Consider the following 13,572-nt stretch of genomic DNA (forward strand, 5'->3'; position numbering starts at 1 on the left):
TCCATATGTCTCTTTGCCCTTCCTCCAGCACATCTTTCATCAGATTTGTTCTGTCATTTATTCTGCTGCTCCAGGACCTCAGAGCAGTCCCATGGCTTCTAAGGAGGAGAGAAGGTTCCCAAAGCAGTAAGAGACACTGCACACCTGACAGCTCTGCCTGGTACTTAAAGCAATACCATTTCAATGCAGTCAGAATTTCATTTTCAACACTGGCCCTGGACAGGTCATCCTGCCCCCTCTCAGTTTGCCTTCTGGCACCAGGCTGTGTGTAAGTTATTTAGACCATGTTACCTGTAATGTTCTGTGAGAAAGTGCCATCAGTTTCCTTTTATACTGTGCAATCTTTGCCATAGTTGTTGTTTGGTTTTTCTGCAGCTCACTGATATCTTCTGATATTATCTGCAGAGAAGATGGGAGTCAGTTGGAAGTCATAAGCAATTTCTGATAACAGAACACACTAGTCCACATTTGAAACCAATAGATTCAAAACAGTCTTCAATCCAAGCATCCTCTCCAAGATGCTTTCAGAAAGCTTTTTGCTAGACTGCTGCTGTTCTGGTTTCTATTTATTTTCATATGCAACTGGGATTTTCCAAAGGCATCAGAAAACTGGGTACACAAATAAAGTCTGTGACACAGCAATTTAATTCAGCTGGTTTGAATCAGCCTATAACCACACCACAGGCTTGAACCTGAAGAAAAATAAAAGAAAGCAAGCCAAAACATACTGCTCCTTTTCTGGCCACAAGATGTAATTACTGAATGTATTAAGAAATAATGATAAAGAGTCACAACGTCACATATGTGGTTCCAGTTTAGATTTTCAACACACAGGAGGCACAGGGGGAGGCTGATTTCATAGCATATCCTTTTTCAACTGTAAGCAGTCATGATAGAGATGAAACACCTTACATCTAATCGAGTTTGATGCTGTTTGGTCATCTGATCTTGGACTTTCAATCTTCTCAACAGTTCCTTGAAACCCACCATTGGTACAGGAATAAGCCTACAAGAATACAAATATGTCTTTCAACATGTCTTGGATTAGACATGTGGTATGGATTAATAATTCTGAGTTTAATCTAAAGTTACAGATTACATTACCGATGGCCTATCATAAATTAAAATAATACACAAAATATACCTTGTTTTGGTAAGTTCTACAGTTCTTACTATTCCTAACCGCCTGTTCCTTTTCATAATTAAATCAGCATAAGTTACCTGTAATGACTGAAAGGTACAAGGGTACATCACTTTCAGCTGGAGGATTAAAGAAAAAAAAATCATAATGGTTGCAAAAAAAAAAATAAGGTCACAATAAGTAGCCCATATAATGTAGGACACCATAACTTGAAGTAATGCAAGTGAGGCTCTTTATCCTGACAACCCCTAGCAACCTAATGGATAAAGGGATTAGACAAGCATTTCTAGTAATCCTCACTGCTTCAAACGAGATCAGCACTTGACAAAGTTATTCTCTAATTTACGAGCTGCCTGAAGGGTACTACACAATGTTATACATTTCTCCCCTTTCCAAGTCTTCTTTTAATACTTGGACAGATTATTAGACTTACTTGTCAGGATCAGGATTATCAACTTTGGCTTGTTCCCATATAATAGGATCAACACCTTAAAACAAACAAACAAATTTTTTAATATGGATATATCTGAAGAAATATCACATCTTACAGCTGCTAAGTGGGAAAAATACTAGGAAATACAAAAACCCTACGAACTATGCCAATCTGAATGACAGTTACTATAAATTAAGGTTAATTAAACAAGGGTAGTTCTTAAAAATCTTAGTCCTTTACTGTAGCAGTAAGTTCAGTCCAAAAGGCTGTCAAGTACTTCTACTGGTATGAAAGCATGAGGGAGGAACAACCCACAGGTGACCAGACAATCCATACTTCAAAGGGAAAACTCCTATCATTTTCATTGTATGCTACATTTGGGTCATCTTTCCTCTTCAAGTTGCTTATTGTTGTTTTTTTTTAATAATTAAAAATACCAGTAATTAAGTAATCAAAGCACCAAACCAATTGGCAAAATAATCCCAGTAGGAATCACAATGATTCCTAACAGGATTTGTCTAATGATTTTATCTGTTGACAGAAAGAACAGCTGCTTGTTTTGCCATGAACTCCTTTATCAGATAAATACATAAAAGCAGCCTAATTGTGCATGTACATCAACTTCATGATGACAGTTATTACATTTTCCAAACCTCCCTGCAAACCAAATCAGTGTATAAAATCCGTACGTAACATTCTTCACTGCACAACACCCCTCATAGAACATACTATCTTTGTATCAAGATTTATCTCTCAAGCTGTGGCTGCTTCTCTTGAGCTAAACACTGACACCTCTTCTTGCACATCTTACTGGTTGAGTAGCCAGCCTACAAATACCAGCTTTTGTCTCAGCCAAGGACTGAAAAGCTAACCTCAAACACTGTTACGCGGGCCTTGTGATACACCTCCAGTACTAAAAAAAGCCACCTTACACAGAGCAACTACTTCTCCCTGACGTTGCAGCAGTTGGAAGACACTGCTGCTTGTCTCTGATTTTTCTGCAAGAGTAGGCCAGGCTTTTTGCAATCCTTTGCTGTGTTTTTAAACATTGTGATCTTGCTGAATACACGACATATTGTCTGCTGGAAAGCACAGGCTGCTTTCCCTGACCCACTGCAAGGTCTCACTGCAAGCACTACATGCGATTCTGTGGAGACACAGAGAATAAGATACAATTATCCTACAAAATGGCATAAACAGCACTTAACTACTCTAAAACAAAGCTGTGTATGTGCTCCCTGTGGCCACAGATACAGGCTAAGTGACATCTCCCCCCTCAAAAACTAGGAAGTGAATACAGAACATGATTATTCTGATCTTCAGCCTTTTTTTTTCTCCATTGGACAAGTTTGAGCATATGGTACTGTGCGATGTATTACTGATAAATGCTACCTGTCTTGGTGCTACAGTTAAAACTGTACAACATGCCAGAATGCCCTGGAAACTCCTGTACTTTTATAAGGTGTTTTCCAGTGGGCCAGCACCTGCGTTTTTCCCAGAGACCCAAAAAGGCTGCAGCAGAGAGGCCCAGTGTGTCCCTGTGCAGCCATGGACCTCATACCAGCAGGAGGGTTCTGCAGCAGCTGTTTGACTTGTGCAGGGGAAAGCTCTGTTCTGGCCATGGAGAGGCTGACCCCCAGCTGCTGCAGGGAGGACTTTATGTTGGCTTGTTCAAAGTGGGCGTAGAGGGTCGTTGCGGGGACTCTCCTCGAAGTGCCGTTGGGTGAGCGCTCAACGACGTAAATGATCACTTCTGTCCTGAGCAAGACAAAACGTGTGCTGTCAGAAACAGGCCAGCAGTGTACAGGAACTAACACAATAAAGAACCACCCTAAATCCAAGTTACCACTCCTCTCAGCTGACTGATTACTTCCTTTAGCAGCTGAGATATGAAGTACAGTAAATCTAGGGTTTAACACAGCAAAGCAGAAAGAGGAAAGCTGTAAATATCCTATAAAATTACATGATCCCCCTGCAGTTTTAACAACTGTATTACATATTGATATTGGTACTACACATAAGAACAACTTTTGGTCTTTAAAAAAGAAGGAACAATGTGTGGGTAAGTCAGAAGCAGAAATGTCAGTGTGCTGCAGTACTTCAGGCAGACCAGCCTGAGGCCCCCAAACAAGTCCAAGCAGCCAGTGCTCTAACACAGCACACGCAGAATCCGACAGCTCAACTAGCCTCAAACAGCTTCCCACTGAAACAAGCATTTGTTATGTGAAACACTGGGAAGACCCTACTACCACACACCTCAGTGCCCCTCCACTCTATCCATGACCAAGTGAAGAACACCTCATGAAGAACACCTGGCTTCTCAAATACTGTTTATCTCACTCTTGTGGTTAGCATCCTCATCTCCAATTTTTGCTGCTGAGCAGGGGCCAGAGAAACATCTGTTTCCTGACCTGAGGCCCTCAGCTGTGCACTCCAGCAAAAAAGCAAGTAACATACATAGGAAAAGATACTGCACTGAACACCTTAAGGAAAAGCAACATGAAGGAATAAGAGACACAAAATCAAACTCAGGATGAACAGATGTAAAATCAAAGAGAAAGGAAGACAGAATAGACTAAGCACCAACCCTTTATAATGTGCAATACCAGACAAAAAGGCAAAACCACATAAAGATCACATACTGGTCATCTGGCATTGTTTTAACCCCTTCTACGTTGACAGTGAGGGTCTGGTTTCCTCCCAGAATTTTGTGTAGTGATTCTACGAGCTGCTGCTGCTGGCTTCGAATATCTGCTTCTTTTCTGTTAAAGACCAAGACCACAAGGCCATCTTCATCTTTGTTGTTGGGCATTAAACTGTAACCCACAGCCTGCAAATAAACAAATAAAAATTGGTGATACATTACTTAGCAAAGCATACCTGTGTGGCATGAAGGAGAGGGGCTAAACCCCTTAAGTTTTAGAGCAACTGGTTAAAAATTTAAGTTACAAGATATTCAGAGATGCAGAAGCATAAAAATCAAGCCCTCTTTAAAATGCTCACAAGGCCACCAGTATAGCAGCTTTTAAAACAGTGCACTCTCCCTCTTAAAAAAACCAACAAACTAGGGACTGGGAGATACCAGCTCAGCAGGGTATTTATGCTACTTCAGAGCTGATATCAATCAGAAACATTTTACAAGTTTACACTTTTTTTAAGTGACAAAGTGAAATAGAGAAGTAGACTTTAATACACAAAAGCTACTAGAGTTCCAGCAGAGTTTTACAACATCCCATTTTCAGATGTCTGTAGGAAAAGTAGTTACTGACATAACCTTGTTGAAAGATAAGCCAACTACAAATATGGAATTCTTAGCATTTTCCTACTGTAGGTCTGAACAGTTTGACTGCCAGCACAAGTCAAAATATGGACATACAGTATTTCTACTAGCTAAGATATGCATCAAGTAAAGTTATCACACAAGAATTTGGGACAGCCAACTTTCCTTGTGTTAGCAAGTGTCATGGTTTCTTTGTACAATTGCTATGCAGCAAGGTTAGATGTTTAATTCAATATTATCTATTATATCAACACTATAATCTAACCCTGTGCTAAGTGCTTTGCCTGCTAAAAAAAACAACACTCTGTCAGCTCCAGGGTAAACTCCATGTGACTTGTAAGAAAGACTTAAACTGCTCATTACAAGCAAAAGCAGCATGGCAGTTTTCATCTTGTCTTGCCTATGAACTGGTGACATGTTGGACAGTGGGTGCTTTTTAAGGCCCTGACACTGCATGTGGGTAACTTGCACCTTTCCCCTTGTGCAAGTTTAGCTGAAGAGAGAAATGAGCTGGGGATGTGCCCCAGAGCCTGGTCTGTGTCAGCAGAGGGTGACTCCTCACGATGGTGAGCCCTGCAGAACCATCAGCTGGGCCATCCTGTCCCAGAGTAACAGAGTGACAGCTAAGGAAGAATCCAGTTCTGTAAGGACAGAGCCTGAAGGAAACCTCATGTTTTTAAGGAAGGACTTCTAAGTTACTGGTATCACACATGTCCCTGATTTAAGCTACCTGCTCCTTCTGAGGCCTCAGAAGAAAAACACAAATCAAAAAAACCCCAAACAAACCCACCTTCAAACAATCACCTACTGTTTTTAAGCACATTCCTTTTACCTTCCCAGCTGCGAAAGAGGCTCCCCCGTGTGGGAAAAGACCTGCGAAGACTTGGAAGACTAAACTGCATTATGTGTGAAGCAGTTCTCAGACCACACATACATGAGTACTCTGGCATTTATATTTAGACAAAATAGATACATATTTCACCATTTCTTTATGAAATTCAGTATTTTCAAACTGTAACAGATTTTTTACTTTGTTTACTTCCTATACCTCAGAAGTACACTTTTCTTGGTTCTGGATGCTTCTCATTTGTTCCAGAGCTGAAACTGTGTACAAGTGGGTTCCTTGAATATCAATTAAATCCTTCGGGTTCATTCTTATCACATGTCTGATGCTTACAGAGGCAATAGACCAAACTAGTTTATGATGCGTTGCTGCGATACCTGTGCTAACAACTTCTCCACTGTTTTCTTTAGGCATCCACCTTTGCCAGCATACACGGGACTTTCCAATATTTCACTTAGCTAAGCGAGTTCATAATGGCATCAGTTAGACTCAAGGCATAGGGACAAAAACCTAGTCGATAGCATCGACTGACTTGAGAGGAAATCTTCTCCTTTTGAGACATGAAACTCTAAAATTATTGATTTTGCAGCATACAACTTATACTTGCCCATTTTTCAAACCCCAGAAAACTCTAGAGCCATTCCAGGCAACAAGAAAGTAAGATTTCAGGTGCATAATCTACAAAATATTCAAGGTAACACCTAAAAAGGTTATGCAACAGAAGCCAAACATTTGCTATGCAAGCACTTGGTCACTGCAAAGATTTCATAGAAGTGTCACAATGTGCAAAATCAAAACTGGTCTTAATTAGGTATTAACCTACATTCGGGTTAGAAAGTTTTAACTTCAAAGAATCAGCATGGGAAAGGAGGGTATCACCATGCCTGACCCAAATCCACTTCCAGGTCTGAAGCTTAGCAAGAAAGTCAGCAGCGGCAAGATTTGTGGAGGATGAAGATCTACATACTCTTTGTTGACAGGAGAAGCAAGAGCTGGAACTGCTGATGATACTATACAAGGAAAGGAGTCAGCTTTAGTACTGGCAAGGATAAAGGCAGATGAAGGCTGGAGTATTTATAATGGTTTGCAGGGGCCAGGATCACAGAGGGTTTTAGTAATGTAGGCAAAGTAATAAAAGACACCCTGATGTTCTTATTTCAGATGTTAACAGTTTCTTTCAGATATGAAGGTTATTTTAAATAGTTTCTCTAATATAGTAACCTAATCAAATACACATTAAAATTCATTTCCAGAAATCTGCTCCAACCACACACACACTAAGCTGAATATCATAGCTGAATTTATCATAGAAAAAGATTAGTTTCATGATCCACTCATCATCTCCACAACACCCAGATTTCCAACATCTATACCTCTTCAAACCTTTTAATTAGCATGCTTCGGAACTGTGTATGTTACCTGGAAAAATACTGTTTCAGAATGCTCTTATCAGTAACAAAATCTGATTTAATGCTACTGAGACACTCAGCAAGCAGAGCAACTGCTTCAAAACTGTTTGTGGGCAGCTGGACAATTCCATACCTTAAACCTGCAAAAGGGGTTTTCCTGCGTGAACTCCACTGGAGCGATGTTATTGTTGAAGTACCCTTTGCCTGTTCCCCAGAAGGCCTGAAGCTGGTTCCATTTTGCCAAAATAGCATCTCTCTCATCCCCTAAGAGTGTGGGAGCTGAGAGGGCACTGGCTGTATTGATGAGCTGGTTCGACTGGGCAGGTGTCTGAGCAGGCTGGCTGAAGAAGCCGCCTCCTAGTGCTGTATTGGATGAAGAAAAACAAATTAACTCCTTTACCAACCAAGAGAGACTCATTTCTAACACGTACCATCTGCACATCCCTGGTATCACATCTTTCCACATTTTGAAAAGCAAAATAAATGAACAAATAAATCAAACTGTTGTTGCTTTCTAAACGTCTTTTTACACTCAGCCTTCATCAGTAACAGAAGTTCCTGAAGACCAAGTTAGAAGATTATTTTATTTCTTTTAAAACGACAACTATAATAACCCATGACATGATCTAGCATCTTTGGTATCTCAACCTGAAGGGCAGATTTGTTATTATAAATTCAACGGACCCACAGGCTGCAGCTGGTCATTATCCAGCTCATATTTAAACTAAAATCAACACTTTTTTTCTCCCCTTTACAGTAATGCCATGACTGCTGACATTAGTCTAAAAACTACTCTCTCTACCACTGCCAAACCAGAAGGGTGAATATTGTTGTTGGAAACTCAAAGAGTAAATAAAGCTCAGAAGCTTGCTGGAGGTCCAGTTTAAGAAAAAGACAAGGATTGCAAACGTAGGCACTTCAAAAGCCGTGTTTCTGGGAAGTCTCCATCAATCATTAGGTGTAACAGCCTCCTTTTATAATTTACTTTTGTTCCACTACTTGTTCTCCTGTTACAGCCTCATGCTTTGGTTGCTAATGAAGGGGTAAATCAAGAGAAGGCCATACTTACTGGTCTGTTGCTGCTGGGTACCAAAGCCTCCAAAGCCTAGCCCAGTTCCCAACCCACTACCCAAGCCAGTTCCAGTTCCCGTGCCAAAACTAGTACCAAATCCAAAGCCTTTGTTCTGGGTAGCACCAAAGAGTCCTGGGGAAATAAGCAAGAATTAGTGAGAAAAAGAGGAGAATAGTACCTGTGAAATGCAAATCATTACTGATAATGGGCTGAGTCCCTGCTGGTCATTCTAAAGCAAACACTTTCAGACTTGTGCTCTTACCGCTGGTGCCTGTGTTGGTGGGAGCAGAAAAACTAAAGGCTGGTGCTCCAGTGGTGGTCGTTGTCCCAAATCCTCCAAATGCACCTAACAAACAAAGTTTGCAAGTCAGTCAGAGGCACACTGTGAGTTGCAGCTGTACACAACGTGACAATAAACTGCACGCTTCGAGGGGTGTTAGGAGGAAAGATGTTGACAGATGGATGTCTTATGTCACAAGCGGGTAGTTTACATGATCATGGCTATCGAGTTTGCTGGCTGAGGAAATGGGTGAGGAAACATGAACTAGAAAGCCAAAACACCTATGATGTGTCAAGAAAGCAAATAAAAAAGCAGCAGTTAATGAACATCCTGTTCCTTTACCAGCACAGTGTGCTTTCCTTAAGGACAGACACCACTAATGACTAGTATTTCTTAGATTCACTCTCAGGAATACTTCTAGTCAACGTTGCTGCTAAATGTTTAATAAATTATCTGATGTTTTGTGAACTTACTCAACATTCCTAACCTCTTCAAAGCAAAACCAGAAACAAATCAAGCAAAGCCTGAAGCTAGCATGGCACACAATTACTGTGCCTACACAGGAATGCTGTCACAGCAACATTTTTTTCCACACACAGGTAAAATTCTACAAGGGTTCCTTTTTTAAGCCTAACTTCCCTGTCATCCTCCCCATTAAATCTCATTTTGAGGTTCCACCACTATCAGAGAAGGTGAATGCAAAAGCAATCAGCTTCTGCAGATTTTCAGGAAAACCTGAAACCTGGCTAGCAGGTGGAGACCTGAGTGAGTGCCTGAGCTCCACCCTGCCAGAGAGAGCCTCAAGAAACCCATCTTCACATCTGCCCCTTTGGAAGAGCTGCCCCAATACAGGGCAGCTGTGCCAAGACAGGTGCATGAGGCTGTAGAGGTGCTGGATGCCACCACACCATTGCTTTGCTACAGTGGTATCAATGCACCACAGGCTCAAGGTACAGCTTGTGGACATCTGACTAGCCCTTAAGAACCAAGTCAGTCTGTTTCAAACTGGTTTTGCATGCATTCAAATTAAGAAAGGCAAACTGCTAAAAGGGATTTGTCCGAATGATGCTGCCACTGCTAACTCATGTCAATAAAAAAAGTCTCTTTAACCTACTGCACTTACCACCCTCTAGTATAGAAACAAAATAAAAAGCTTAAATCAAGTTAACATGCAATCACATTTTATTTTCATTCAGCAAACATCTTAGTGGAGTGGATATAAGAAGTCGTGCCCTGTAATGTTCAAGTTTCAGTCCTACCAGCGAGTGAGAAACTCTAGTGGGGGTACCATCAGGTGACACAATTTTTAGGTAGCTTTGTACAACTTAGCTATCCTTTCTTGAAAAAGGATCTCAGAGTGCAAACCGCCAAACAAAATTAAGCATCCAAGTACTCTCCTGGAGTAGCTAAAATTCAGTTTAAGAATTACAGTTCAATAGCGTTCATAAAAAAAACAACAAACCAAACAAAAAACAAACCAAAATCAGATGCCTCAAGTGCACAGAAGAAGTTAAGAGTACATGTACACAGGGAGCAATGACACTGTGGAATGAATGTAATTCCTATACGAGCAGCGGCAACAAGACCCCATGGGCTAATTCTACAGGAGTGAAGCATTATAAATCCATACAGTTAAGCATTTTTCTATGAAATGGAAAAGATTTAACTTGAAATTATACCAGCTGATTACTCAGAACTGATGGATCTACACGGGGCCATGAACGGTTTTCTTAAACCGATACCCAGCACACACACCATGCAGATGGCCCTCCCAGGAGCCCAGGGAAACTCTTCAGGAGCACCTGGGATGGGTGCTGCTTCAGGGTGCAGAATGGCATTTAGGAAACAGAGACCACAGCCAGGGCTGCTCATTTTGTGCTGATCGTATACAATTTGTTTCTCCACAGAAACTGTTTGATGTGTAGTGTGTTCATGAGAGCCAAGGGAAGGCCAATGAAGAGACACGGGGGAAGGTGAAAAACATGACTGCAGTAGTCCAAGAATCTCATGTTGGGAAACGGGGCGTTAGGGACCAGCTCTGCAATTGCTCATGATTGCCTGGATCTGAAGGGAGAACTGATGTTGCCCTTTTGCTGGCTAATCAAGGCTCAATTTTAGACTGGGTCAGACTGACAGGTTACCACAACTCATTTCCATTTCAGAGACTGAGTATTTGGTATGTGGTTATTTTTCCCCAACAGCTATTTCTTGAGAATTTAATAGGCAAAACCCCTGACAGGCCCATAGTTTTCAAACCCATTCCACTTCCAGAGCTTTTATCTCCAGTCTTCACTGGATACAAAGATTAGTACTTAACACAAGATTCTCAGTCAGGAATGTAATTCTTGGACCCCTGCTATTAACATTTATTACAGAACAAGTATTTATGTATGATCTACCTGCACTTGCCAGACTGTTACCAAAATTGAATGGTGGAGTTGAGGTAGTAGAAACACCGAAATTCCCAATATTAAAATTCACTGCAGGATTAGCAGTTAATCCGAAACCCCCAAAATTAAACCCACTGGCAGTGGAGTTTGTAGTTTCAAGCCCACCAAATCCTGACGAGCGGGAAGCAGAAAAAGAGCAAGGTAACATTAGTTGTAAGTAAGAGGTAGGTTCAGGAAAGAAAAGCTGAAATATTTTTCCATCACCACAGACAAGACAGGAATAGTTAAAAACAAAAGTAAGATATTAAATGGCATTAAACATTATTTTCTGAACACAAGGAGGTCAGTTAAAGCTGTCTGTTTAACCCACTCTCCCTACATCACTGCTGTGTGTTACTCTTCAACTACACTCCATATAAAGCAGGTAACATTTTTCCCATCTTATTTCAAAGCTATACATGAAAATATCCATGTGACTGAACACTGCTTTTAAGAGTAATTTTCAACTGCCAAAGACTGCTTGATACAGCTGCATCTGTACCAGTTTAACTAACAGTAGCATAATTATTTCATAAGCTATCAGGAAGGCAAGAATACACCAATGCAGCAATACCAGAACAACCACAAAATACAACTCTAGCAGCTGAGGCACCACATGCCTCAAATACTCCAGGGCTGACTTACTCAAGTTCTGTTTTTCAACATCTGTCCACTTCAGCACTTGCTGGTGTCTTACCTGATGCATCCAGGTCTTCCAGTGCTAAGAAAAAATGGGCTAATACAGAAGATCCCAGATTCCCTCCCCAGGAGCAGCTGAGAACAGGTTCATGCTAGACAGACAGATACTGCAAAGTCCTGGGGTATGATCCCAGAATTCCCTCTTACACTGTTCTGCAAGCACAATAAATCTTTTAACAGTGTATGAGCAGTACAAGGTCATGTTTTACTTTAAGATGGAGTCAGAAAGTTTAAACAGTCAGAGCAAAAGCCCACCCAGAATAGCTGAGGCTAATTGCACTGGGGATACTCCCTGTCCAAAGGACTTAATTCAGTGTCCACTCTTAAAAGCCAAAAAAGAACTATTTCACCAAGTGAGAGTAAGGAAGGCCCTGGCCTGCGTTTCACCAAGACTGATAGTCAACAGACAACAGTAAGAGGAAAACAAAAAAAACCTTCCTCCAAGTTAACCACTGTCTTTTACGCTGCTCAAAAATGAAAGAGCACCTCATCCACCGAGGGCCACTACCGCAGTCTGAAGCGACCATGCGTCCCTGCCCATGCAGGGGGTTGGAACCAGCTGATCCTGAAGGTCCCTTCCAGCTCAAACCTCTCTGTGATTCCACGACTCTGTGACCCAGGCGAGCTGGCGCCGTTCCCCCGGCACCTCGGTGCCTCACCCCGCCACCGGCGCCCCACGGCCGGAGAGGCCTGTGTTTTGGGCAGGATCGAGCCCGGGAAAACTCTCGCCGCGGACCCGCCCGCGCTACGCGGGCGCTGTTCACTCGGGACAAGCAAAAAACAAACAAACAAACAACAACCGAGCAAAAAACCGCTGGGACACCCCGTTTGACCGCGGGAAGGACGCAGCGCGGGGGGGGGGGGGGGGGGAAAGGGGGTCCCACACCTCACCGGCCCCGCCGAGAGCGGCGCGGACAAACGCACCCGCTGCTGCCGAACCCCGCCCGGGGCCGGGCCCAGCGCAGGGCCCGGGGCCGCGGGGCTGGGCGGACAGAAAAGGGCTTCTGCTTCTACTCCTCCTCCCCCTCCTCCCCCTCCTCCTCTTCTTCCTCCCCCCCTGCCCGCGCTCACCGGCCGGGTTTGCGGCCCCGGCGCCCGCCGCCCCGAAGCTGAAGGCCATGAGGGGGCCGCGCTCCGGCCCGCCCTGCCTTCCCGCCTTCCCGCCGCCGGGCACTTCCGGGCGGCGCCGGCTGCTTCCGGCGGCCGCTTCCGGCGGCGGGGCGGGCGGGCCGGGCCCGCGGGCCGCACCGGGGGTGGGACGGCAGACGGGAGGGGGGGAGGGAGGGAGACCCCTCCGCCCCAGCCGCACCCCGGGGACACGGGCCGCACCGGGGATGAAGCACCAGACGTGAGGGAGGGAGACGCCTCCGCCCCAGCCGCACCCCGGGCCCGCGGAGCCGCCTCAGCCTGCGACCAGCACCTTGAGGCCTCCCCCGAGCCCCGCGCTTGCCGGGCCCGGCCGCAGCGGAGAGGGGAGAAGAAGCCGCTGGACCCGCCCTGGGAGGCAGGTTCCGCCCGGCGATGGGCACGGGCGGGTTGCTGGTCGTTCCGGCAGCGTCTGTGGCGCCCAGAAGGGCGGCAAGAGCAACATCTGGGCACAGAGAGAGAGCAAAGACGCTTCCCGAAGTGCTTTTCCTGAGGCGCTGCTTCCAGCCTAGCCACCCAGAGAGCGACGTTCCGGGGGGTCCTGGAGAAGAGGTGACAGCTTCAGACCCTGATGTGGAATAGGGAGGTAGCTCCAGAACAGCTCCGGTGCCAGGACCGACTGGAGAAACCTGTGATGAGCTTCTCCTTCCCTGGGCTTGCAGTTCTCAAGGCGACAGGCAGGCAAATGTCCAACCAGAGACCTCCTGCCCCGGTGCAGACCAGCTCTACCCTTCTGAAGAAGGCAAAGCTGCAACTGCAACACTGTGGCAGATGCTTTCAGCTAATACAGATCATAAATCACTGCAATCGCCATGAAACTTTCTGGTTAGAGCTGGCTC

The 13,572-nt window shown here is 44.1% G+C and overlaps 1 protein-coding gene across 3 annotated transcripts in view; it reads right to left on the reverse strand.

Moving 5' to 3' along the window:
* NUP54 (nucleoporin 54) overlaps positions 1–12,965 on the reverse strand; it is a 14,689-nt gene extending 1,724 nt beyond the window's left edge. Inside the window, exons 1-10 of one of the 3 annotated variants that reach the window (XM_051619818.1) lie at positions 12,659–12,780; positions 10,859–11,020; positions 8,442–8,525; positions 8,177–8,311; positions 7,241–7,470; positions 4,217–4,404; positions 3,136–3,332; positions 1,575–1,629; positions 913–1,006; positions 292–399 (exon numbers count right to left, since the gene is read on the reverse strand). In XM_051619818.1, the coding sequence (XP_051475778.1) occupies positions 292–399; positions 913–1,006; positions 1,575–1,629; positions 3,136–3,332; positions 4,217–4,404; positions 7,241–7,470; positions 8,177–8,311; positions 8,442–8,525; positions 10,859–11,020; positions 12,659–12,707 (1,302 nt within the window). In that variant the 5' untranslated portion in view covers positions 12,708–12,780. Of the gene's footprint in view, positions 1–291; positions 400–912; positions 1,007–1,574; positions 1,630–3,135; positions 3,333–4,216; positions 4,405–7,240; positions 7,471–8,176; positions 8,312–8,441; positions 8,526–10,858; positions 11,021–11,533; positions 12,378–12,658 lie in introns of those variants that run through there. The other 2 variants (XM_051619817.1, XM_051619820.1) reach the window with 2 other exon arrangements.
* Positions 12,966–13,572: the final 607 nt, after the last annotated feature.

Source organism: Apus apus, chromosome 4 (assembly GCF_020740795.1).
Source record: "Apus apus isolate bApuApu2 chromosome 4, bApuApu2.pri.cur, whole genome shotgun sequence".
Lineage (NCBI taxonomy): Eukaryota > Metazoa > Chordata > Aves > Apodiformes > Apodidae > Apus > Apus apus.